The sequence below is a fragment of the Neoarius graeffei genome, chromosome 20 (assembly GCF_027579695.1).
Source record: "Neoarius graeffei isolate fNeoGra1 chromosome 20, fNeoGra1.pri, whole genome shotgun sequence".
NCBI lineage: Eukaryota > Metazoa > Chordata > Actinopteri > Siluriformes > Ariidae > Neoarius > Neoarius graeffei.
In genome coordinates this window covers 15509609-15535631 of record NC_083588.1, presented here as the reverse complement: position 1 = coordinate 15535631, position 26023 = coordinate 15509609, and the positions used below count along the sequence as shown (strand labels likewise).

Here is a 26023-nt window from a genome sequence, read left to right as displayed (position 1 = left end):
ATATTATGCTATGGAAGCTGCGAGAGGCCCTTCATATAATCTTTTTTTTTATTCACCTTGTTATCCCGAGATAACGACATAATTAATTCAGGATCTCGAGAAAACAACACAACTAATTCGAGATCTCAAGAAAACAAAACAATTATTCCGTGATCTCGAGAAAACAGCTGAGATTTCTAGCAGAGCTGCGCCCCCTGTGGGTCAGACAACGAAGACTTAGAAATTGCCGCGGACTAATTTTGAAATGATCCCTTATTAAAAGACTTAATGCAATCTCTCCCTGTGTCAACCCCTGATCAAAATATTGCCTTATTAGCTGATCGATTATTCCAGACATTCTAATGACCAAAGTTGCGTCTATACAGAATGAGAAATAGCCCCAAAGTCAGCATATCACAAGTCTCTTGGCGCACCTGAATGAACCATTTCTCAGCTGTTTACTCGAGATCATGAAATAATTGTTTTGTTTTCTCGAGATCTCGAATTAGTTGTGTTGTTTTCTCGAGATCCTGAATTAATTATGTCGTTATCTCGGGATAACAAGGTGAATAAAAAAAAAAAGGATTATATGAAGGGCCTCTCTCGGCTTCCGTATTTTGCCAAATCTGTTGAAATTTTTTTTTTAATTAATTTCGGGGGGTTGGGGTATGTTCCTTCATGCTGTTCAAACTTTATTAACTCCAACGATGTTTACACATTATTTGTAAGTCGCCATCTTTAGTCTCGTTTAATCTCATTGAATGTGATGTAAAATTCGTGTTATCTACATTGTTATTGGTCAAAACATCGATGTCGAGACCATAATAGCCAGTCAAAGCAGTTTTTACAAAGACACCCACATCCGCTTTCTTTTATCAAAACTGACACATGTTCGTGAGCTGCATATCAAAAATACGCTCCTCTAATTGGCGTTTTTTTTCTCAAGATGCCGAATGCTATTGACAAGCGAGATGAAGCGAAGGTACGTGAAATTGATGCTGGTATAAAAGCAAGAGAGGAGTGTGAGAGAGAGCAGAAGAGAGCCAGGTTAGAGCATGTAAAAACACAGGAGGCGCTGGCTAATGAAAGAAAAAGGAAAAAAGAGAGGACCGATAAGCTTTTGGCTTTGGCCAAGAAGCTGAAGTCTAAATGATCTAATGAAAATTTATTTCAAAAATAACTGGGAACTGTAAATAACTTTTAACTGTAAAAAGTGTAAATAGACATTTTCCTTTTGAAGAAAACATACAAGTGATGCGGACAATAAGACAAAGACAGTCCCCATAAAATATGCATTTGTTTGATTCAATACATTGAATATATGATGATTTGAATTATAGCTGACAGTGTTAACTGTATAACTTTAAAGTTTAAATGGACATTGTGAAGAAATCATATACAAGTAATGTGGACATTTGGAAAAGGTCAGTTTCCATAAGATATGAATGTTTTTATTTAATTTAGTATATTGAATATTTGAAAATTTGAATGATTAATGGAACTGTAAATAACTATGAATTTTAATCGACAATTTTTAGAAAAACAAGTGATGTTGACAATGAGTAATAACCAGTCCCTATAAAATGTAGATATTATTTAGAATTAATGCAATACACGTATTGATTTTGATACATATTCAGTGTTTCCCACAGACCAGGTAGCAATTTGTGGTGCTCCACTGTGCCGATGAGGGAATCGTGCGCGGTGGTGTCGTGGCGGTAGGTGGAGTCGGTCATTGGGGTGTATGCAAAGTGTTTACAGCAGGCGGTGTTCAAACACACACAGTATTTTTCTTCAGAGTCACCTGCTGGGACTATTTTAAAGCTACAAGAAGCATTTGAGATTATTCAGTTCAACCTAAATTCTTTTAAGTTCTTTAAGAGAAGACAGCTAAAACAGTTTTTTACCAGAACCCTGCCTGGTTTCATTCCTCGACCCAACTTTACATTACAGGGCAGGCCATTAGTTTGCTGGGCTTGATGTTGGTGGAAAACCTGTCCTTTTAAATTTATGAAAATTATTCACCAAAATTGAAGTTAAAGTTTAGTTTTTACTAGAGATGCACCGATTGCAATTTTTTGGGCCGATTCCGATTTTCCATGGAGTGTGACCTGCCGATACGGATTTTGGCCGATTCCGATTTAATTTTTTCAAACCACTTCACAGCGCACACACAGACTATTTTCTTTTTATCTTTTCTTTAATAGAACATTCTGCCAGATTTTCAGTAATAAATTTTCAACACCTCAAAGGTTGAAAACAAACAAAAAGACATTGTTCTTTGTAAAATCTTTCTTCATGTTTGATATTAACATATTAATTCCTGAAATTGGAAATTCACACAAACATTTTTTTCTTTTCCCATCCAATATCTGGCACAAAAACAACCTCCCCCTCATATATTATTTGCCTACTGCGATGGAACACACTTTCATAAGCCTATTTAGATCTGAAAACTTGTGCCTTATAGGACAACCCATTTCTTCATTCAGTATCAAAATACAAAAATAATTTCCAGTCATACTTATACCATAGCCATTCTATCATCTTTGTCAAATGTGTATTTGTAGAGTAATTTCCAATGGAATCAAGTGCAACCAAGGTCGTAAAACAAACAAAAAGACTTTTTTTTTTCTTTCTCTCTTTGTACAAATCTAACTAGATGTTTGGTAATAGGCTAACGTATTAATTCCTGTAATGGGAAATTCACACAACCACAAACGTTTTCATCTTTTCACATCCAATATCTGGCACACAAAAAAATTCACTATATTTGCATATCCAAATATAGTGAATATTTTTTTTGTTAACGGCGCGCGCGTCGGAGCTCGTTAGGCGCGCAGGACAGACACTGTTCTGCGCAAGCGCAACACAATTGCACTAGAAAGCATGTTCAAGCTGCCAGTGTAGCTGCAGTCTTTTTAGTTGCGAATTACGAGTATTCCCACTTTCATCTCTATGTGATACACAAGTTTTGATCGGCAGAAAATCGGCATATTTTAATTTTGACTGGCCAGTCGCCGGTCATGGCCGATCACGTGAAAATCGGCCGATTCCGATCGGCAGCCGGTCAATCGGTGCATCTCTGGTTTTTACCTTAGTTTTTTGCCTTTTTGGTGGCAATCTTTCAATCATTCTTTAGTTGACATTCAAGGAATAAATTGCAAAAAACAAGCTGGAGGTTTTTATTTTAAATATTGAACTCAACACGGGCGGCATGGTGGTGTAGTGGTTAGCGCTGTCGCCAGCGCTCGAAACTAACGGTGTCCCGGGGACCATAAAAAATGTCATCGGGACACAAAATTATCATATCTGGGACAATCCCGGGACAATGGAAAAAAATAGATCTAGAAAAAAAGTTCTACATTAATATTATTTACAAAGCCGTAACCCATACGTAGACATTCACCTAATTTGTCAATTTTAATTTTAAAACGTTAACAGCGAAAAATACATAGTAGCTACACTTTCGATGCACCTGCATCCGTAGGCTACAGAGCAGCGCATTCTGTTCTAGAATCTTCGGCCGGAGTCCGCATTATATGGACTTGGAATGGAATTGCTAGCGCACACGCTGCGCCGACTCTTGCCAGAACAAAAATGCTGAAGTGGTTGAAGCGGACCGACCGCGGGGAAGAAACTGAAAGCCCAGACATAACGTCTCCGGGACCTTCAGGATCCAAAGTGTCATCGCCTGGTCTGCAGGCAACGCTAGCAACTGAATGAACTTAATGAACACTGTTAGACACGTTATAAAATACAACAGGAATGATGTGGAGGATATTGACGGAAGATACCGTTCAACAGAATAAGTGAGTTTTCTTGGTGTCTTTCGAGTTCAGAAAGTTTAGTCAGTCAGCAGCACAACTAGGCTCGGACCTGGCACCATGCTGATGGTGCTAACATTTGCACCCGGCAGCGAAAGTTCATAAAATGGATAACGGAAAGTTCATAAAAATGGATAACGGTAATGGATAACGGAAAGTTCATAAAAATGGATAACGGTAATGGATAACGGAAAGTTCATAAAAATGGATAACGGTAATGGTGAAAATGATAAGTTGGCTTTATAAGTGCCAACAGATATTCAAGGTATAAGTAGATGAAATTAACATAAAAGGGGTCTTATTTTCAACTAAAGTGTACTGCAGATGTAGGGAGTTGAAACATTTTCTGAATGAGCTAGTTGGCCCCTTTAAATAAACGGGTATCTATTCATACAGTGAGATCGCCAAAGTTTAATAAACTGAAAATGCAATAACTGTAATTTTGAAGTAGATGATGTATAGGACATGTGTCGCTTGTGTCTTGTGACTTATTGTAAAAATGATATAAAGGGTTCAAAATCGCATAGTTACAAATATAATAGTAACTTCATATGATAATATTAACCACTGGTTATTTCAGAGAGGAAAAAAATGGGGACACTATTGCTTCCATTCGGGACAATACAACACAGAATTCGGGACCACTGGGGGACACAAAGAAAAAAAGTTAATTTCAAGCCCTGGCTGTCGCCTCACAGCAAGAAGGTCCGGGTTCGAGCCCTGTGGCCGGCGAGGGCCTTTCTGTGCGGAGTTTGCATGTTCTCCCCGTGTCCGCGTGGGTTTCCTTCGGGTGCTCCGGTTTCCCCCACAGTCCAAAGACATGCAGGTTAGGTTAACTGGTGACTCTAAATTGACCGTCGGTGTGAATGTGAGTGTGAATGGTTGTCTGTGTCTATGTGTCAGCCCTGTGATGACCTGGCGACTTGTCCAGGGTGTACCCTGCCTTTCGCCTGTAGTCAGCTGGAATAGACAGTCAAAGACAAAGACATGCAGGTTAGGTTAACTGGTGACTGTAATGCCGCTTTTCCACTACCAACGTGGCCGAGTTGGGCTGAGCCGTGCCGTGCTGAGTTGGGCTGAGTGGAGCTGAGTGGCGCTGTTGGAGTTGCATTTCGACTACAACCGCGCTGAACCGTGCTGGCTGGAAGTGGGTGGACACATTGGGTGGAGTTAGCGAAAATGGGTGGACGTCACGTGATGTTGTTAGGCGGCGCAAACAGTGACATCAGTGACCTTTTAAGCGGTAGTCTCACGACCCGGATAGTAAACAATAAACATGGAGGACATGGAGTCGTTAGTGTTGCTGGTTTTGGTGCTGTGGCTTGTTGTCGGTGACAACGCCAACAGATACTGGCAAGAGCGTGTAGATGAGGCGAGGCGCATAAGGCTTCAGAAATTCTTGTAATTCGTAATTCTTCTTCTTCCGGGTTTACGGTGTTTACAGATCCCAGCGTGCTTGCGGGGCGTGTGTGGGCATGTGAGGACACTCCTCCTCACCAATCAGTGCACAGGGGAGTGTCTCCTCACGCCCCTAGCCCCACTCGGCTCAGTTTGGCTCGCTTCAGCCCCACTCCAAAACCGTGCGAGTTTTGGGTGCTGAGTAAGGCTGAAGCGAGCTGAGTCGTGCTGCTCTAAGGTAGTCGAAACGCGAGCCGTGTCGGGCTGAAGTGAGCTGAAAAAGGGTAGTGGAAAAGGGCCATAAATTGACCGTAGGTGTAAGTGTGAATGGTTGTCTGTGTCTATGTGTCAGCCCTGTGATGACCTGGCGACTTGTCCAGGGTGTACCCTGCCTTTCGCCCGTAGTCAGCTGGGATAGGCTCCAGCTTGCCTGCGACCCTGTAGAACAGGATAAAGCGGCTACAGATAATGAGATGAGATGAACTCAACACTTACCTCAACCAATACTAAAATGAAATAAATAGTATAATGTAACAAAATAAAATAATAATAAAATATTGTAATTAGATGTAAGAAACCACTTAAGGTAACACCAAGGCAACTAACAATAATGAAAAGCATTACCCTAATTGGTGCAAAGCCTGCATGCCCTATCAGAACATTTAATTCTGCGTGGCTTCCTGGAAAAAAAAAAAAACTCAAGTGCCCTATCATAAGGGAAGTCATTGCTGAAGCGGGATAAATGGGATAATGCAATAAGGCCGGTTCCTCGCGTCAAGCTGCTACTATCTGCATCAGAATTGGCTTATAGTCTGACTCAGGCATGTCCGTTTCCTGTAAGCCAAGAAGGCTATGATAAAGCTCATCACGAGCACGACGTAGGCTACCTTTTAAAATAAGGGGTCGGAAGGCGAACCGGGAAGGCTGCGTTATTTTTCATTAGCCTAACAGGCCTACTTGCAGTCTGGGTATATGCGCACCGGCAGGCCTGTGGACACGCCTCTCTGTCTCTGGGTGTGCGTGTGCGCGAACGAGAAGAAAGAGCACTATGAATGAACGGAACAATACGCAACGGAATTTTTTTATTTTCAAAATCGCGAGTCTGATTGTGTGGCGATAGGAATCCATTGTGTGGTCCTGCGCCACACAATGGTCTATGTATGGGAAACCCTGATATTGTTCTGTATAATAGTATTTTTATTTCAATAAGTATTAAAATAGGCATCAGGTGTTTTAATTAACTACAGCTCAGATTGCAGGAAATAGGGTGTGTAAGGTCTCATTTTGAAAAAAAATTCCCGGGGGGTGTCCCCCTGGACCCCCCTTATTACAGATTTTCTGCTTTTTTCATCAGGACCCACTCTCATCCCTGTGGTTAAGATAATGCCAATAGTGTACAAAGCGTCATGGCTACTTTGAATAATCGAAAATATGGAGCAGATTTTTTTTAACACCTTTTCTTCTTTACCACATATACACATATATATGTTATGTTATTTACCGGGCGGCACGGTGGTGTAGTGGTTAGCGCTGTCACCTCACAGCAAGAAGGTCCTGGGTTCGAGCCCCGGGGCCGGCGAGGGCCTTTCTGTGCGGAGTTTGCATGTTCTCCCCGTGTCCGCGTGGGTTTCCTCCGGGTGCTCCGGTTTCCCCCACAGTCCAAAGACATGCAGGTTAGGTTAACTGGTGACTCTAAATTGACCGTAGGTGTGAATGTGAGTGTGAATGGTTGTCTGTGTCTATGTGTCAGCCCTGTGATGACCTGGCGACTTGTCCAGGGTGTACCCCGCCTTTCGCCCGTAGTCAGCTGGGATAGGCTCCAGCTTGCCTGCGACCCTGTAGAAGGATAAAGCGGCTAGAGATAATGAGATGAGATGAGATGTTATTTACCAGCTGGGAGGTCCGTATCGTGAAATACCGTGACCGAGGTCTTGAAAGTACTGACCGAGGTCACTGTATTTCACGATACGGACCGACCTTAAGCTGGTAAATAGTATATTTTATTTTTTCTTTACCAAATTCTAACAGAAAACGAGAGCGCCCGAAAGGGAAAACCGAGCCGAGCCGCCATTTTGAATCCTCATTCACGGCTGTAAGGCAAATGGCTTCCTCCTCGGTATACAAGTGCACTTCCATGGCAGGAAAAAAACTACATTTTGCCGCCTATGTAGTCCCCTGTTTATACAAATAGGAGTCATTCAGGATTCAGCCATGTTTTTGCTCAGCGTTAGCAAGTTACAGGTTTTTAGCTTTCTCCTGAAATGTTTTCTTTTATTTCTTCTTCTTCAGGGCAGTAAAACTCGCTTTCGCTGTGTGAACACTGTCGTTATCGCTATCCATGCTGTAAAATTAATGCTATTCTCCTGAGAAATGCTGGCAAAAATGTCTAAGATTTTTGATAATCTTATAAATAAATATTATAAAAAAGATAAATGTTGACAAACAAATGCTCCTATGTTTGTTGTTGTGAATGAGCGAGTCGCCAGAGGTCCGTAACTGGGGTCCGTACTGTAGGATACGGACCCACTCGCCAGCCAATCAGAGCGCAGGATTTGGACCGTGAAAAAAATAAATGGAATTATTTCATAGTTTTGATATCTCGAGTATTGTTTAATAATGTAGAAAATAGTCAAAATGCAGAAAAACCTACGAATGAGTAGGTGTGTCCAAACTTTTGACTGCTACTGTTTGTAAAATTCTTTGACAGTTATGTCCAACTCTGTGATTTGCATGAAGAATGAACCTCAGATTGGTTCTGTGAGGCTGTTACAGATTTGATTACGTTTGTTTGTGTGCGTGTGTTGGTTGCAGAATCCTCCAGAGCCGAGTCCCAAGCAGGATTATAGCACTCTGCCTCTTCTCGCTGCTCCTCCTGCAGTAGGTCAGAAGATCGTTTTTAAGGTAAGAGGTGTGTTGAGTGTGTGTGTGTGTTTTTTTTTTTTTTTAAAACACTGTCCTTAACTTTCAACATCGTTTCGTTTTCATTGTACTTATTGTGCATGTAGCCCAATACACACTTGGCTAACAGGGGGCAATCACTCAGTCATTTAGAAGTAGTCGTAGAAGCCTTTATTTGTCACATGCGCACACAAGCACAGTGAAATTCGTCCTCTGCATTTAACCCGTCTGAAGCAGTGAACACACACTCGCGTACCCAGAGCAGTGGGCAGCTATAGACCCTTTTCAGTCATGTGACCTTCGTAAACGTGACCGCCATTTTGGACATGTAGTGGACTTCGGCTCGAATCAGTTTGAATGCGAGGAAGGCGACAAACGAAAAACATAAAAGAAAAAGGAGCGAGATGCAGAAAACACCTTCACTATCCAGCGACGTAGGGCATTTACAGGGCGAGCAGAGGGAGAGGTATTTGCAAAAATTGAGGTTAGCAGGCTTAGAGAACGACGTTTACCTGCTTCCACCAGGATTGTTCACTGACGTACAGAAGTACACGAAGCCCTCATCTTTACCTGACTTCGGCCCACATGATCTGTATACCTATGTCGTTAAAAACCCATCGCCATACATATACACGCCAACGTCCAAGGTTCCGGAGCGCGCTCCGGCTTGCTCCAGGAGTGTTCCGGCCGAGGTTCCGGAGCGTGCTCCGGCTTGCTCCAGGAGTGCTCCGGCCGAGGTTCTGGAGCGCGCTGCTTAATTTGAGGGGGAGCAAGCCGGAGCGCGCTGCTTAATTTGAGGGGGAGCAAGCCGGAGCGCGCTGCTTAATTTGAGGGAGAGCAAGCCGGAGCGCGCTGCTTAATTTGAGGGGGAGCAAGCCGGAGCGCGCTGCTTAATTTGAGGGGGAGCAAGCCGGAGCGCGCTGCTTAATTTGAGGGGGAGCAAGCCGGAGCGCGCTGCTTAATTTGAGGGGGAGCAAGCCGGAGCGCGCTGCTTAATTTGAGGGGGAGCAAGCCGGAGCGCGCTGCTTAATTTGAGGGGGAGCAAGCCGGAGCGCACTCTGGAACCTCGGCCGGAGCACTCCGGGAGCAAGCCGGAGCGCGCTGCTTAATTTGAGGGGGAGCAAGCCGGAGCGCGCTCCGGAACCTCAGCCGGAGCACTCCGGGAGCAAGCCGGAGCACGCTGCTTAATTTGAGGGGGAGCAAGCCAGAGCACGCTGCTTAATTTGAGGGGGAGCAAGCCAGAGCACGCTGCTTAATTTGAGGGGGAGCAAGCCGGAGCGCGCTCCGGAACCACGGACGTTGGCTCCGGCAGCTATTTACACTGGATCCGGTGTAAATAGCTGCCGGATCATAATTACAGTAAACTAGTAAATACAGTAAAGGAAAAACTTGAGACTGAAAGGTTTTAACAGTCATCCAAATGACTGAACGTAAACATTGCTACAGTAACATACTAGTTACTATGTTGTTGACATTAGCTAGTCAACAATAGCTACTACAGAAGAACAAAGAGGTTACAATGGGTTATTTTAACCTATTTGGTTACACACTCGCCGCCACAGAATGTTAACAGCAATGTAATGCCTTTTCTGGCTAATTTTATTCGTCTTACCTCCAACAAAGTGGTCACTACACAAGCGTTGGTATGCCGAGGGCTGCCAATCTTTCCTGTTAATGGCCGCTATCCATCTTCTCCGTCGGGATCCGATAAAATGATAACCCTTGCCTTGTTTGTTGATGGTTACTACATCCAGGTGCACAATAATATAGTGGCATGATGGAAGTCTTGCTGAAAGTAAAAACTTTCTTTGCTTCCGGTCCTCAATGTTGGCTGTGGTAAACTACTGGTAGTACATGTCCAAAATGGCGGCCGTGTTTGTCGTGACGTCACGTGAAAAGGGTCCATACTACAGTGCCCAGGGAGCAGTTGGGGGTTGGGCGCCTTGCTCAAGGGCACTTCAGCCCAAGTCCACCCCCATGTTAACCTAACCGCACGTCTTTGGACTGTAGGGGAAACCGGAGCACGACACCACTACATTAGAGCAGTGGATGTGCAGTTTCAAGTTCACTGAAAATCTTCTACGGTGATAACACTTTTATATATTTTAATGTGAAATGGTTATTTATAAATGTCTGTGAAGGTTCTCAGTCATCCAGGTCATAGTAAACCGTTGGTGCTAAAGAAGGTGACCGGACTTGCTTGAAATCCTTGAAGACGTTTCATCTCTCATCCAGAAGGCTTCTTCAGTTCTGTCTGACTAGTGGGGAGCTCCAGGTATTTATCCACTTATGCCCCTTTTCCACCAAAGCAGTTCCAGGGCTGGTTCGGGGCCAGTGCTTAGTTTGGAACCGGGTTTTCTGTTTCCACTGACAAAGAACTGGCTCTGGGGCCAGAAAAACCGGTTCCAGGCTAGCACCAACTCTCTGCTGGGCCAGAGGAAAGAACCGCTTACGTCAGCGGGGGGGCGGAGTTGTTAAGACCAACAACAAGACCGCGAAAGATCGCCATTTTTAAGCAACGAGAAGCAGCAGCTGTACAAACGCGAAGTCATCCATTATTATTGTTGTTGTTGCTGCTGCTTCTTCCATGTTGTTTTTGCTTCCATATTCGCGCCAAGGTTTATGCAAACGTAGCGACGTAACTGACGTATATAGCGACGTAATGACGTGGCTTCCCTTAGCACCACGAGCTATGGAAAAGCAAACTGGTTCTCAGCTGACTCGCAAGTTGAACGAGTTGTGAACCAGCACCAGCCCTGGCCCCGAACCAGCCCTGGAACTGATTTGGTAGAAAAGGGGTATTATGCCACTTTTCCACTACAAACGCGGCTGAGTTGGGCCGAGTCGAGCTGAGCGGGGCTGTTGGAGTTGCATTTCGACTACAACCGCGCTGAACCGTGCTGGCTGGAAGTGGGTGGACACATTGGGTGGAGTTGGCGAAAGTGGGTGGACGTCACGTGATGTCGTTAGGTGGCGCAAACAGTGACATCAGTGACCTTTTAAGCGGTAGTCTCACAACCCGGATAGTAAACAATAAACATGGAGGACATGGAGTCGTTAGTGTTGCTGGTCTTGGTGCTGTGGCTTGTTGTCACCGACAACGCGAACAGATACTGGCAAGAGCGTATAGATGAGGCGAGGCGCATAAGGCTTCAGAAATTCTCGTAATTCGTAATTCTTCTTCTTCCGGGTTTACGGTGTTTACGGATCCCAGCGTGCTCGCGGGGCGTGTGGGCATGTGAGGACACGCCTCCTCACCAATCAGTGCACAGGGGAGTGTCTCCTCACGCCCCTCGCCCCACTCGGCTCGGTTGGGCTCGCTTCAGCCCCACTCCAAAACGGTGCGAGTTTTGGGTGCTAAGCAGGGCTGAAACGAGCCGAGTCATGCTGCTCTGAGGCTACGTTTACACTAGACCGTATCTGTCTCGTTTTCTTCGCGGATGCACTGTCCGTTTACATTAACCCCCCTGAAAAAGCGGGGAAACGGGAATCCGCCAGCGTCCACGTATTCAATCTAGATCGTATCAGCTCCGGTGCTGTGTAAACATTGAGAATACGCTGTGCTGAGCTCTAGCTGGCGTCTCATTGGACAACGTCACTGTGACATCCACCTTCCTGATTCGCTGGCGTTGGTCATGTGACGCGACTGCTGAAAAACGGCGCAGACTTCCGCCTTGTATCACCTTTCATTAAAGAGTATAAAAGTATGAAAATACTGCAAATACTGATGCAAATACTGCCCATTGTGTAGTTATGATTGTCTTTAGGCTTGCCATCCTTCCACTTGCAAGTAATAAGTGATATGCGCTGGGATCTCACACACAGCGGCTCAGTCCCGAATCGTGGCTTGTTCACTTCACTCGCGCGCTCTGTGAGCTGCGCAGGGCCGGAGTGCACACCCTCCAGAGGGCACTCGCTGTTCAGGGCGGAGTGATTTGGAGCGCAGGATGCCTGCGGAGCCGAGCGTATCCGCGTATTGGTGTTGCTGTGTGCACGGCTAACGGTTTTAGTGTAAACGCGAATCATTTTAAGAACATTAATCTGATGATCCGCTGATTCGACGTAATGTAAACGTAGCCTGAGATAGTCGAAACGCGAGCCGTGTCGGGCTGAAGCGAGCTGAAGTGAGCTGAAAAAGGGTAGTGGAAAAGGGCCATTAGTGGGCCAAAAGCAACCCGAAGGAGAGTCTTTGAGTCATCCTGTAGGTAGTTAGGGTCACTGGAGGCCGGATGTGAATGGTGTTGGCAGCGTAGAGAGTCGTTAAGGTGATCTGTGGGTCGTTGGTGCTCTCTACCATCATGTGAGTCATTGAAGTCAGCTGAGTTTTAGTGTGGATGTGTATTCAGTTTTCTGGGAAGTGTACCAAGGACTGCATTGGTCCACCCTCAGGACAGAATGCCCAGACACGAACAGGACAACGTAGTGTACGCAATTCAGTGCAGTGAGGAATGCACCAGACCTGTACATTGGGGAAAACGAAACAACCGCTTCACAGGTGCATGGCTCAACACAGGAGAGCCAGTTCTTCAGGCCAGGACTCTGCAGTCCATCTTCATCTTAATAACAAAGGACACACGTTTCAGGACTGCAATGTATGCGTTTTAGCCAGAGAAGACTGGTGGTTTGAAAGCAGAGTAAGGTGGTGTTTACATTAGACCATATCCGTCTCGTTTTCGTCGCGGATGCACTGTCCGTGCACATTAAAACGCCGGGAAACGACTCCACAGGCGGAACAACTTGAATCCGCCAGGGCCCACGTATTCAACCCAGTTCGTATCTGATCCGGTGCTGTGTAAACATTGAGGAACGAGGAAACGCAGTGCTGAGCTCTAGCTGACGTTGTCATTGGACAACGTCACTGTGACATCCACCTTCCTGATTCGCTGGCGTTGGAATCTCACACACAGCGGCTCAGTCCCGAATCACTGCTCGTGCGCTTCACTCGCGCGCTCTGTGAGCTGCGCAGGGCCGGAGTGCGCACCCTCCAGAGGGCACTCGCTGTTCAGGGCGGAGTGATTTGGAGCGCAGGAGGAAGCGCTGAGCCGCACTGAGGTTTATTTACACATTTCAACTTATTTACCTCCTTCAGGCGCTTAAACTCAGTGAGAACATGAACATCACAGCCAGGTGTGTTTATCTGCTGGAGAAGGTGTTCGCATGCCATCCTTCCACTTGCAAGTGGTGAGTGACTTGCGCATGCCCGATATGCACTGGGATCATGTGACATGCCGTCTAATTAGTCATGTGATTAGCGTATCCGTGTATTGGTGTTGCTGTGTGCACGCGAATCGTGTATTGGCGTTGCTGTGTGCACGCGAATCGTTTTAAAAACGTTAATCTGATGATCCGCTGATACTGTCTAATGTAAACACCACCTAAAAGAAGCCATCTTCATCAACCTGGAATGACCATCGCTGAACAGACGAGGTGGTCCAAGACGCCACTTATCAGCCACCTACAATGCAGTCCTTGGCACACTTCCCAGAAAACTGAATACACATCCACACCAAGTCTCAGCTGATTTCAGTGACTCACAGGATGACCGAGAGAACCAACAACCCACAGAACACCCTAATGACTCTCTAGGCTGCTAACACCGTTCACACCTGGTGACCCTAACTACCTACAGGATGACTCAACGACCCAAGTGACCTCAACCACTCTCCTTAGGATTGCTTTTGGTCCACTAATGCCCCTTTTCCACCAAAGCAGTTCCAGGGCTGGTTCGGGGCCAGTGCTTAGTTTGGAACCGGGTTTTCTGTTTCCACTGACAAAGAACTGGCTCTGGGGCCAGAAAAACCGGTTCCAGGCGAGCACCAACTCTCTGCTGGGCCAGAGGAAAGAACCGCTTACGTCAGCGGGGGGGCGGAGTTGTTAAGACCAACAACAATAACAAGACCGCGAAAGATCGCCATTTTTAAGCGACGAGAAGCAGCAGCTGTACAAACGTGAAGTCATCCATTATTATTATTGTTGTTGCTGCTGCTGCGGCTTCTTCCATGTTGTTTTTGCTTCGATATTCGCGCCAAGGTTTATGCAAACGTAGCGACGTAACTGAAGTATACAGCGACGTAATGACGTGGCTTCCCTTAGCACCGCGAGCTATGGAAAAGCAAACTGGTTCTCAGCTGGCTTGCAAGTTGAATGAGTTGTGAACCAGCACTGGCCCCGAACCAGCCCTGGAACTGATTTGGTGGAAAAGGGGTATAAGAGGATAAATACCTGGAGCTCCCCACTAGTCAGACAGAACTGAAGAAGCCTTTCGGATGAAGGGTGAAACGTCTTCAAGAAGTTATTTATAAATGTGTTTTGTTTTTTTAATTTGCTACGTTAAGACTCCAGTAATGATCGAAACTGAAACTAACGTATGCTTAATTTTTCATCACTTAAGATTTTACGCTATTATAAATTGTTCATATTTATCCATGTTTAGGAATGCTAGTTCAGTGACACTCTTTTCTAAATCGAGATTAAAACCCTGTCTGTTTAAACTTGACCAATTTGTTAAATTAAGTTTTTATAACAATTTCATAGTAATTCTTGTAGATTTACAATTTATTTGTGATATTAAATTTGTCCTTTAGCAAGTTTTCTAATAATAAATACCTTGATTTCAGCCAAGGACCTGTCCCCTTCAGTGTATGTTTCTGAGATTTCAGTCACTGCAGTGAAGTAAACAATTTTTGGGTTACGCTGTTAATGTTTTATTTATTACACTGTGTTCCTTATTGATGAAACTGTTCCATTTTTTCCCCCCCATACAGCTTTTAGAGCTCACGGAGAACTACACACCAGAAGTATCGGATTATAAAGTAGGTTTTTGTATTCTGCTGGTGCTTTCACCCAATTAACATTTGTATGGATAAACGTATCAAGTTTCGAGAAATTGTTTTTTAACCTCGGACAAACCTGATGCATGATGGTTCTAACCTGTGTATCAATACAGAGGAGGGGAATTGCGTATAAGGATGAAGTACGTTTGAGAGGCCATTATACCGAGTTACCTTTCATCATTTGGACTGCTGTTATCACAACCGCAGCAATTTCCAGTCTTCTCGTGAAGAAATAATAAAAAGAAAAAATAAACGCGCACAGGGTGCTGTTTATACGCAAAAGAGTTTTGTTGTAATTTTTTTGAGACCACAGCAATTTACCAACAATTAGTATTTTGAACTGATGAATAAATGCTTTTTATCCCTTTATGGTTGCATTTAATGTTGTGGCGCATCTGTGAAGTAAAATGGTTCCTATGAACAGTTAACCTCAATTAATTAACTTCACGAGCCTCTCTCTTGAAGTTCAGTTAATCATGTTACCGAGAGCGCACAAAATCATCTTTGGTTTGTCATGGCAGAAAATTTTTTATTTTTTTTTTAAAGATTTTTTGGGGGGGGCTTTTTCCACCTTTATTGGATAGGACAGTGTAGAGACAGGAAATGAGCGGGAGAGAGACGGGAAGGGATCGGGAAACGACCTCGGGTCAGAATCGAACCCAGGTCCCTGGATTTATGGTATGGCGCCTTATCCACCTGAGCCACAACGCCCCATGGCAGAAAATTTCTGACAAAGCGCCGACGCTGAAGTATGGAACCCCGTTTCCTCCACTTGGGGAAAAAAAAAAGTCGTCACAGAGTATGTCCTAATGATGATGATATATCTCATGCTTGTATGTAAATCAAAAAGATACCTAGTCATAATTATGATAGTCATAATTAAGAGATGACTTGGTATCTCTATTAATTTCCAAGGGTGCCAATATCAGGCTTGTCGTACTCAAGTCCAGCTTGTGCCCTCATTTTAAGGACTCGTGACTCGGACTTGAGCACTCATGACTCGGACTCGTGCGTTAACTGCATTTGGACTCGTAAATTGGAGATGAGGACTTGGTTTTTTTCTTTTTTTTTGTCACATGCCATAATAATTTGGCCTAAGATATTTATATCTACATTAACTTTTATACTAATTTCATACAAGAGTGTCACACCTGCACGCCTTGGTGCGTGCATCAGATCAACTCTCGGGTGCGCTCCAGACAGTGCACGCGCCAAGCGGACTCTCGTGTGCGCCGCAGACGACTCGCATCTTCACAGGATTAAGGCGCAATCGGCGCGCCTATATTAAAAACTGTGAAAACACACTTACTTTGCGAAGTATTGAGTTGCGTTGCTGACACATTACCGAGCCTTATTTCCTTGTTTGGTTTCCTGATCCCTGATTTCCTGTTTCTCGTCTTTGATTCTGCCGAGTCTACGCTAGCCTGTGATTTTGCCTGCCGTTCTGGAACGTTTACCTGTTTTCACTTGTATCAATAAACACACCTTCTGCACTTACATCCATCTCCGACAGAATACTTCACACTCCCTGACAAAGAGAAGCACGTTCACCTGTTCATACGTCATGTTCAGGAACAAACTAATGTTCATGGTGCTAAAACAGCCACCGTCAAATGGTGCGGTTGGAGAGTTTTTCTCGGACTCGACTCGAATTATGATGATTTTTTTTTTTTTTTTTAGGTGATTTGGACTTGACTAGGACTCGGGACTGGACTTGGACTCAAGGTTTGGTGACTTGAATACAACACTGGAAATTATAGTGAACACAATGTGACGACTGAGACATGTTTACCATTTAATATGTACGTTTTTGAGTTGATTGGAGTCTGCAGGAACATTCAAGCTGTAATCCGTGACTCCCTGATGAACTGGGTACAAATATGAGGCGACACAGAGGCCAGTTTCCTTGAGTCATCCATCAACATGGGGAAAGATAAAAGAACACACAGACCAAATGACAGAAAAGTGTGTTGACCTTCATAAGACAGAGAACGGTTATTAAAATAATACGTAGCTACTTGCCTGAAAATGTCCATTTCTACCATTCAAGGCAAAAATAAAAACGTGGACACTAACTGGAACTGTTACAAACTTGCCTGGAAGAGGACAATTTTATTTTGCCCCCACAGTGAGGAGGAGGCGAAGTGAGGCAAAAAAAAAAAATTCCCAAGGATCAAGTGTTCATGAATTTCTGGTTCGTTTCTTTCTAAACCTTTTCACTAACCTCTACATGGGATGCGAGGGATGCCAATAATTGTGGATGGCACACTGTTCTCATGATTATGATGTACTATGTGACCCCCCCCCCCCCCCCCCAAAAAAAAAAAAGAAGAAATGGGCTTCCATATTGGGAGACTCATCTCATTATCTCTAGCCGCTTCATCCTGTTCTACAGGCAAGCTGGAGCCTATCCCAGCTGACTACGGGCGAAAGGCGGGGTACACCCTGGACAAGTCGCCAGGTCATCACAGGGCTAACACATAGGTGGGGTTTACATTAGACCGTATCAGCGGATCATCAGATTAACATTTTTAAAACGATTAGTGTGCACACAGCAACACCAATACACGATTCGCGTGCACACAGCAACACCAATACACGGATACGCTCGGCTCCGCAGGCATCCTGCGCTCCAAATCACTCCGCCCTGAACAGCGAGTGCCTTCTGGAGGGTGCGCACTCCGGCCCTGCGCAGCTCACAGAGCACGCGAGTATAGCGCACGAGCAGTGATTCGGGACTGAGCCGCTGTGTGTGTGATCCCAGCGCATATCACTTACCACTTGCAAGCGGAAGGATGGCAAGCCTAAAGACAATCATAACTACACAATGGGCAGTATTTGCATCAGTATTTGGAGTATTTTCATACTTTTATACTCTTTAATGAAAGGTGATACAAGGCGGAAGTCCACGCCGTTTTTCAGCAGTCACGTCACATGACCAACGCCAGCGAATCAGGAAGGTGGATGTCACAGTGACGTTGTCCAATGACGACGCCAGCTAGAGCTCAGCACAGCGTATCCGCGTATTCTCAATGTTTACACAGCACCGGACCAGACACGATCTAGATTGAATACGTGGACCCTTGCGGATTCCCGTTTCCCGGCGTTTCCAGGCGTTTTAATGTAAACGGACAGTGCATCCGCGAAGAAAACGAGACAGATACGGTCTAATGTAAACTTGGCCATAGACACAGACAACCATTCACACTCACATTCACACCTACGGTCAATTTAGAGTCACCAGTTAACCTAACCTGCATGTCTTTGGACTGTGGGGGAAACTGGAGCACCCGGAGGAAACCCATGCGGACACGGGGAGAACATGCAAACTCCGCACAGAAAGGGATTTTTTTTTTTTTTTAAATAGCACATGTATAGAAATTTATTGTTGGTCTTATATGTGGAGCATCTCAAGTCCTTGTGAAATGGCTGTTAGGGTAAAAACAATAGAATAACTTTCTACCAAGCGCGTTAATACTGTATAAACCTGTGATTTGAATTAAAGCTGGCAAAACCATTCAAGTTGCTGTTGAGAAAATTATTCAGCACTGCACTTTAAATAAGATCAGACTTGCATGGACTGTCAGTCCCAGTGAAGAAGGTATGGGCTTTGTGCCTGTCACTTTGAGTATCGCATCAAAACGTGAAAATTATTATTTTTTTAAATTGAATCCTTTGCAGCTTTAAATGTATTGAGATGATTTTCTAAATGTCTCCAGAGGAGACCGGTATTTTCCCAAAAAACTCATCTTCCAACTGCGATGTTTGTATCTCTGGTTGTGTTTCAGCTTTTTTATGTATCTGTTCATTTCAGGAAGGGAAGATCATTGGTTTTAATCACAACACGAACATGATTGAGCTGGAGCTTCTAACACGGAGTCAAGGTAACTCATACAGTAAGTATTAGGCACGTAACGATTCACAGCGTGTTTGGAAAAAATGTTAAATGAAGAATTTTTGTTCCCAAAAAAATGCAACACTTATTTTTCTATTCTTTATCAACTTAAATGTTCCTTTTGTGAAATAAAAAAAAAAAAAACTTTCATTTTCTTTTCTTAATAACCAACAATAATTTACCCACATTTGTAAAGGTTGGAGTAAAATATAAGTCTGTTAACTAAAATACAGCGGTACCTCGGGTTACGAACTTAATTCGTTCTTTGACTCCGTTTGCGAACCGAATTAATTTTTCCCATTGAAATTAATGTAAATCCAATTAATCCGTTCACCGGCCCCAGAAAGTTTTTTTTGTAACTTTTTATGGGTTTGTGTGTGGAAAAAATACAGAAAGGAATTAAAGATTAACCTTAATTATAGAAAAATACAGTAATACTAAAATAAAACATAATTGTACAGTACACTTGACCTTTGTGGTTGATGATTGCTGGCACACGTGGATGGAGGAGGAGCACCATCATTAGCACTTTTCACTTTCTTGCGAGCCATAATGAGGGTTAATTTAATGCAAAAAACAAAAAAGAAATCCTGTCAACACAACGCAATGACGAACAAATGTTCACAGCGCGCCACCTTGAGTACAACTGATGCTGCCGCACGCCTCACGTGGTGCGTAAGCCCGCCAGTTTGTGTGTTCGTGAATCAAAGCAAAATTTGTTCGGAAATGGTGTTCATAGCCCGATTTGTTCGTGAATAGGGACGTTCGTGACCCGAGGTTTGACTGTGTTCCTTTTATTAAAAATTAAAACGTTAATAGCAAATGGGTTTTAACATTTGTATCACTCACATTTTTTTTTTCTTTCAGCAGTCTGTAAAGAGAGCTCTGATTTCTTGTTAAATCTATTTGTACAGTTCATCACACAACAGCTGTTTCCTATTTTAGATGTTAGTTAGTTAGTTAGTTAGTTAGTTAGTTAGTTAGTGTCTGTTTTCATGGCATTAGAGCTGTGTTACTTCCGCCTCTGGTGAATTCTCGCTATTGTGTGTCAGTCTGCCTTCTGCTGTCAAAACAGCACCTTTACAACTTGGAAAAACTAAGCTTACACAGCCTGGTAATAATCGCGATTCAGTCTCCCCCCAAATCAATTTTAATCATAAATTTGTGTCACAGTTTATCATTACATGCCGTGTGTGTGAATTATTTATTTATTTTTTTGTAAATTTGATAAATAAAAATTTAATACAAAACATCCGACAAAATCATTTACGCTTTGAATATAAACAAACTTGTGAAGTGACGGTAGCAATTCATGAAAAATACTATAGTAATTCTTTGAAAAATTAAAAAGAGAGATGCTCTTACCATCAAATACTTTTATTCCATTTTTTTTTTTTTTTGGAGGGGGTGGTTGTTTTCGAGTAGAGTTCTTTTAAATTTTGAACTCTGTTGGTTCAGCAACTCTCTGCCATTTTGTTTTTCTCTGCTCACGGTATATGAGCTGATAGCCTAGTAGTAGAGCAGCCAATCAGAGCACGCGATTGCTCATATCCAGTAAATGTGGATAGAATAAACAGTATTTATATATTTATTTATTATTAATGCTTGTTAACTTTTATAGTAACCACTTAGAGGGACCTACTTCATATAAATAGGTTTTAAAAATTGTATTATTGATTTGATATGGTGGCGTTTTCTGTGAGGAGACGCTGAGCATTTTTTGGAAGGAGTCTCCAGAGTCAGCACTTGAAGGTAAAGTTCTTGCCTTGTTTCTGAACATGGGAGGGAAGGTATGCAGGAATAAGCTGCATTATTGTTTTCAGAGAGTGAAAACACGAAAGGCTTTTGAAGGAGTTGTTTCTAACTGCTTTAATGTAGGTGAACCCGACATTATTGATTATTTTCCTGTAACAGAACATATCGTAGTCTATTCCTAAAGTAATGTAGCTCGCAGCCATCACATGTCGATACAAGTTGAACTTGAATGTTGGAGTGAAGAGTTAACATAACACCTGAGCCTGTTCAAATACACCATAACCGGGATTTTGGGTTCGAATACATGAACAACTGGCTGATGTTTCTGACCGGTGTTTCTTCATCTATTTCAGAGTCGGTTTGGGTTTTCATTCATCCTGTCAGGGTTGCATTTCTTCAAAGTATCCTCTCGCCATGTCATCGTAACATAATGCGTCATCACGAATAACATAGGCAGGGCTCGAAATTAACTTTTTTTCTTTGTGTCCCCCAGTGGTCCCGAATTCTGTGTTGTATTGTCCTGAATGGAAGCAATAGTGTCCCCATTTTTTTTCCTCTCTGAAATAACCAGTGGTTAATATTATCATATGAAGTTATTATTATATTTGTAACTATGCGATTTTGAACCCTTTATATCATTTTTACAATAAGTCACAAAACACAAGTGACACACGTCCTATACATCATCTACTTCAAAATTACAGTTATTGCATTTTCAGTTTATTAAACTTCGCCGATCCCACTGTATGAATAGATACCCGTTTATTTAAAGGGGCCAACTAGCTCATTCAGAAAATGTTTCAACTCCCTACATCTGCAGTACACTTTAGTTGAAAATAAGACCCCTTTTATGTTCATTTCATCTACTTATACCTTGAATATCTGTTGGCATTTATAAGGCCAACTTATCATTTTCACCATTACCGTTATGCATTTTTATGAACTTTCCGTTATCCATTTTATGAACTTTCGCTGCCGAAACGTGGGTGCAAATGTTAGCAACATCAGCATAGTGCCAGGTCCGAGTCTAGTTGTGCTGCTGACTGACTAAACTTTCTGAACTAGAAAGACGCCAAGAAAACTCACTTATTCTGTTGAACGGTATCTTCCGTCAATATCATCCACATCATTCCTGTTGTATTTTATAACGTGTCTAACAGTGTTCATTAAGTTCATTCAGTTGCTAGCGTTGCCTGCAGACCAGGCGATGACACTTTGGATCCTGAAGGTCCCGGAGACGTTATGTCTGGGCTTTCAGTTTCTTCCCCGCGGTCGGTCCGCTTCAACCACTTAAGCATTTTTGTTCTGGCAAGAGTCGGCGCAGCGTGTGCGGTAGCAATTCCATTCCAAGTCCATATAATGCGGACTCCGGCCGAAGATTCTAGAACAGAATGCGCTGCTCTGTAGCCTACGGATGCAGGTGCATCGAAAGTGTAGCTACTATGTATTTTTCGCTGTTAACGTTTTAAAATTAAAATTGACAAATTAGGTGAATGTCTACGTATGTGTTACGGCTTTGTAAATAATATTAATGTAGAACTTTTTTTCTAGATCTATTTTTTTCCATTGTCCCGGGATTGTCCCAGATATGATAATTTTGTGTCCCGATGACATTTTTTATGGTCCCCGGGATGTCGGGACACCGTTAGTTTCGAGCGCTGAACATAGGCTTGCATTCTTTAGAAAAATATATGTGTAAATATACACAACAAAAGCAAAGAATTTTTTTTTTTTTTTAAACCCACGTTTAAGTTTTGTATCTTTTCAATAGAAATGTGCATAGAGCTCTGTAGTTATTTATTTTAATTGAAGAAGGGGTTTGGAATCTCTTTTTGTATCTCTTCTTCCCAGTTATTCCTTGATAGTGTGGGATTTTCAGTTGAAATAAATCCCTTATTTACCTTGGCTCTTCACCAGAACTAAGCTTTTAACCTGTAATTTGATGTGCATTTGTGTTTAACAGGCTTGATCTCAGCCTGGTCTGAGTTATGTTGTGTTTGTGTCTTGTAGCCCGAACTGAACCTGGGAAGTTCGATCTGGTGTATCAGAACCCAGACGGCTCTGAAAGGGTGGAGTATGCAGTCACTCACGGTTCTCAGGTAACACACACGCATATTCCCCCAAAATACACATTGGGGGGGGTGTTTCGTTGTTTTTTTTTCTTCTTTCTCTCCCCCCTTCTTCTTCTTTTGGGGGGCCCTTTGGATGCATTTTCCAGAGCCATCTCCCAAGCTTGTCTTGGCTGATGTACGTTTGATGTAATGAGGACATTATGTACTGTACACTTCATTCTTTTCCAAACCTTTCTTTTCAAAATATCACAAGCATGACTAACAGGAAGAGCACTTGAAGGTTATGCAGGCACATCTTTGTGAAATGACAATGTGTGAATGTGAGCGTGTGATAACAGTTCTATCTTTGATGTGTTTTTGTAGCTGACAGAGCGTTGGGAGTCGCTGCTCGAGCCCAGGCTTATTGTGCAGAACCCAGGCTGAGAATTTTTATTTTACTTCCAGATTTTTTTTTTTTTTTAATGAGCGCACTTGTTTTGTGAAGCCTTTTTAAGTCAGTGTGAATATTACCTGAATAAATATCTTTTTTAAATATACAAACTTGTGGCATTTTCTTATTTTCTGAAATGCATGTGCAGACGGGAAGTAAAATATGAACGACTGTGTTGCTCCTGGTTACACTTAGAAAACATCGAGACTGCATAAATTACTCATCTCACCTCATCTCATCATCTCTAGCCGCTTTATCCTGTTCTACAGGGTCGCAGGCAAGCTGGAGCCTATCCCAGCTGACTACGGGCGAAAGGCGGGGTACACCCTGGACAAGTCGCCAGGTCATCACAAGGCTGACACATAGGCCCTGTTTACATTATTTCGAATCAGCGGATCATCAGATTAACGTTTTTAAAACGATTCGCGTACACACACACAATTTCTGTGCCCGCAACAAAACCGTTCCCCGTGCACACAGCAACGCCAATACACGGATACGCTAATCACATGACTAATTAGACGGCACGTCACATGATCCCAGTGCATATCGGGCATGCGCAAGTCACTCACCACTTGCAAGTGGAAGGATGTCGTTGTAAAAAATGAAGTATGCCAGTCTGTTATCGGCGGTACTGGTACTACAATGACGCCTTTTTTACACCGTGTATGGCCTTCGTGTTTATGCTAGAAGGATCTAACAGTGTTCGGTACACTCTTCACCTCGCAGAACGGCCGTTTTTTGCGATTACAACAAGACTATTTAGTGCTACGGTAACCAACACACTTCCTGTATTGCTCATTCACTTAATGACTTCCTCAACACACTTCCTGTATTGGACCAACGTGGCGTGACCAACGCCAGCGAATCAGGAAGGTGGATGTCACAGTGACGTTGTCCAATGACGATGTCAGCTAGAGCTCAGCACTGCGTATCCTCGTTCCTCAATGTTTACACAGCACCGGATCAGATACGTACTGGGTTGAATACGTGGGCCCTGGCGGATTCAAACTGTTCCGCCTGTGGAGTCGTTTTCCGGCGTTTTAATGTGCACGGACAGTGCATCTGCAACGAAAACGATACGGTCTAATGTAAACACCACCATAGACACAGACAACCATTCACACCTACGGTCAATTTAGAGTCACCAGTTAACCTAACCTCCATGTCTTTGGACTGTGGGGGAAACCGGAGCACCCGGGGGAAACCCACGGGGAGAACATGCAAACTCCGCACAGAAAGGCCCTCGCCGGCCACGGGGCTCGAACCCGGACCTTCTTGCTGTGAGGCGACAGCGCTAACCACTACACCACCGTGCCGCCCTGCATAAATTACTTCTGGGTAATTTGTGCTTATGAAGTCTACATTGACACCAAACTGATCCCTCTTCTAATGACCATCACTTGGCTATAATTATGAAATGGTCCTCAAGAGAATTCAAACGAGTGGAGAGTTTCACAAATATATAGCGTACCGGTCAAAAGTTTGAACACACCTAATTCATTGGTTTTTCTTTATTAATTAAGGCACTTCATGTCTTACGGTAATGATAGACTGTCATTTCTCTTTACCTAGTTGAGTGGGTCTTGACATAATATGGATTATGACAGGAATAGGGCTATTTACCGTGTTATTATTTGCTGTTTGATGGTCTCAAACACATTAGAGAGGCAAGCAATTCCAGGAATTAACTTTTGACAAGGCACAACTATGAACTGACTATTAAGTGACCTACCTCATGAAGTTGGTTAAAATAAACACCAATACTGTGTAAAGCTGTCAAGGAAAAATGATGGCTACTTTGAAGAATTTAAAATATGAAACTTTTTGTGTTTTTTTTTCACCTTTTTTTGTTTGTTTACCACAAAAATATACAGCTCTCGAAAAAATTAAGAGACCGCTTCAATTTTTTCTTAAATCAGCATCTCTCTCTCTCTCTCTCTCTCTCTCTCCATATATATATATATATATATATATATATATATATATATATATATATATATATGGCAGCCATGTCATTCCGGTGATTTCCAACTTGTTTTACTGAATTAGGTACTGATTAGTTGATCACCTGAACCAAAGCTTATTTAATGAGGAAAAGTATGAAAAGCACTGCTGTGGTCATCACTATCCTCTTGCAATAGGACCAGTTTGGATAACAGAAATAGTGCTAGGACTACCATAATTTAATTGGGATACAAAAACGTCTATTCATCATGCCAAAAGAGTTAAAAAGAAAAGCTTTGAGTGAGAAGAAGGGTTTGATTCTGGCTTTACTGGCAGATGGATACAGGGAGCATCAGGTTGCTTCCATCCTCAGAATTTAAACGATGACAGTTCATAAGAACAGGGTCAAGTAGCAGACACTGGGGATAACAAAACTACAGATGATCTGGATGATCGTCGACTCCTTCGAATGTCACGCAACAACCGTAGGATGACATCAAGTGACCTGCAAAAAGAATGGCAAATGGTGGCTGGGGTTAAGTGCACGGCAAGGACTGTTTGAAACAGGCTTCTCCAGGTGGGGTTGAAGTCATGCAAAGCCAGACAAGAAGCCCTTCATCAATGAGAAACCAAAAAGATCCAGGCTGAGGGTTTGCTAAAAACCATACAGATTGGACTGGAGAGGATTGGAGACTCTTCTGAGTTCAATTTTCAGCTTTTCCCATCACCTGGTCGCCTAATGGATAGACAGAGACCTGGAGAGGCCTACAACCAACAGTGTCTCGCACCTATTGTGAAATTTGGTGGAGGATCAGTGATAATCTGGGGGTGCTTCAGCAAGGCTGGAAAGGAGCAGGTTTTTGTTTGTGAAGGACACATGAATCACCCCATGTTCAAGGTTATCCTGGAAGAAAACATGCTTCCTTCTGCTCTGACAATGTTCCCTAACTCTGAGGATTGGGTTTTCCAGCAGGACAATCAAGGTGTGG

At 43.2% G+C, this 26023-nt stretch overlaps 1 protein-coding gene across 4 annotated transcripts in view; it reads left to right on the top strand.

Moving 5' to 3' along the window:
- Positions 1 to 23197, top strand: part of coil (coilin p80) — a 35097-nt gene extending 11900 nt beyond the window's left edge. Inside the window, exons 3-8 of one of the 4 annotated variants that reach the window (XM_060901311.1) lie at positions 926 to 961; positions 8016 to 8105; positions 14867 to 14914; positions 18750 to 18819; positions 22596 to 22684; positions 23021 to 23197. In XM_060901311.1, the coding sequence (XP_060757294.1) occupies positions 926 to 961; positions 8016 to 8105; positions 14867 to 14914; positions 18750 to 18819; positions 22596 to 22684; positions 23021 to 23080 (393 nt within the window). In that variant the 3' untranslated portion in view covers positions 23081 to 23197. Of the gene's footprint in view, positions 1 to 925; positions 962 to 8015; positions 8106 to 14866; positions 14915 to 18749; positions 18832 to 22595; positions 22685 to 23020 lie in introns of all 4 variants that reach the window. The other 3 variants (XM_060901310.1, XM_060901313.1, XM_060901312.1) reach the window with 3 other exon arrangements.
- The last annotated feature ends 2826 nt before the right edge of the window (positions 23198 to 26023 follow it).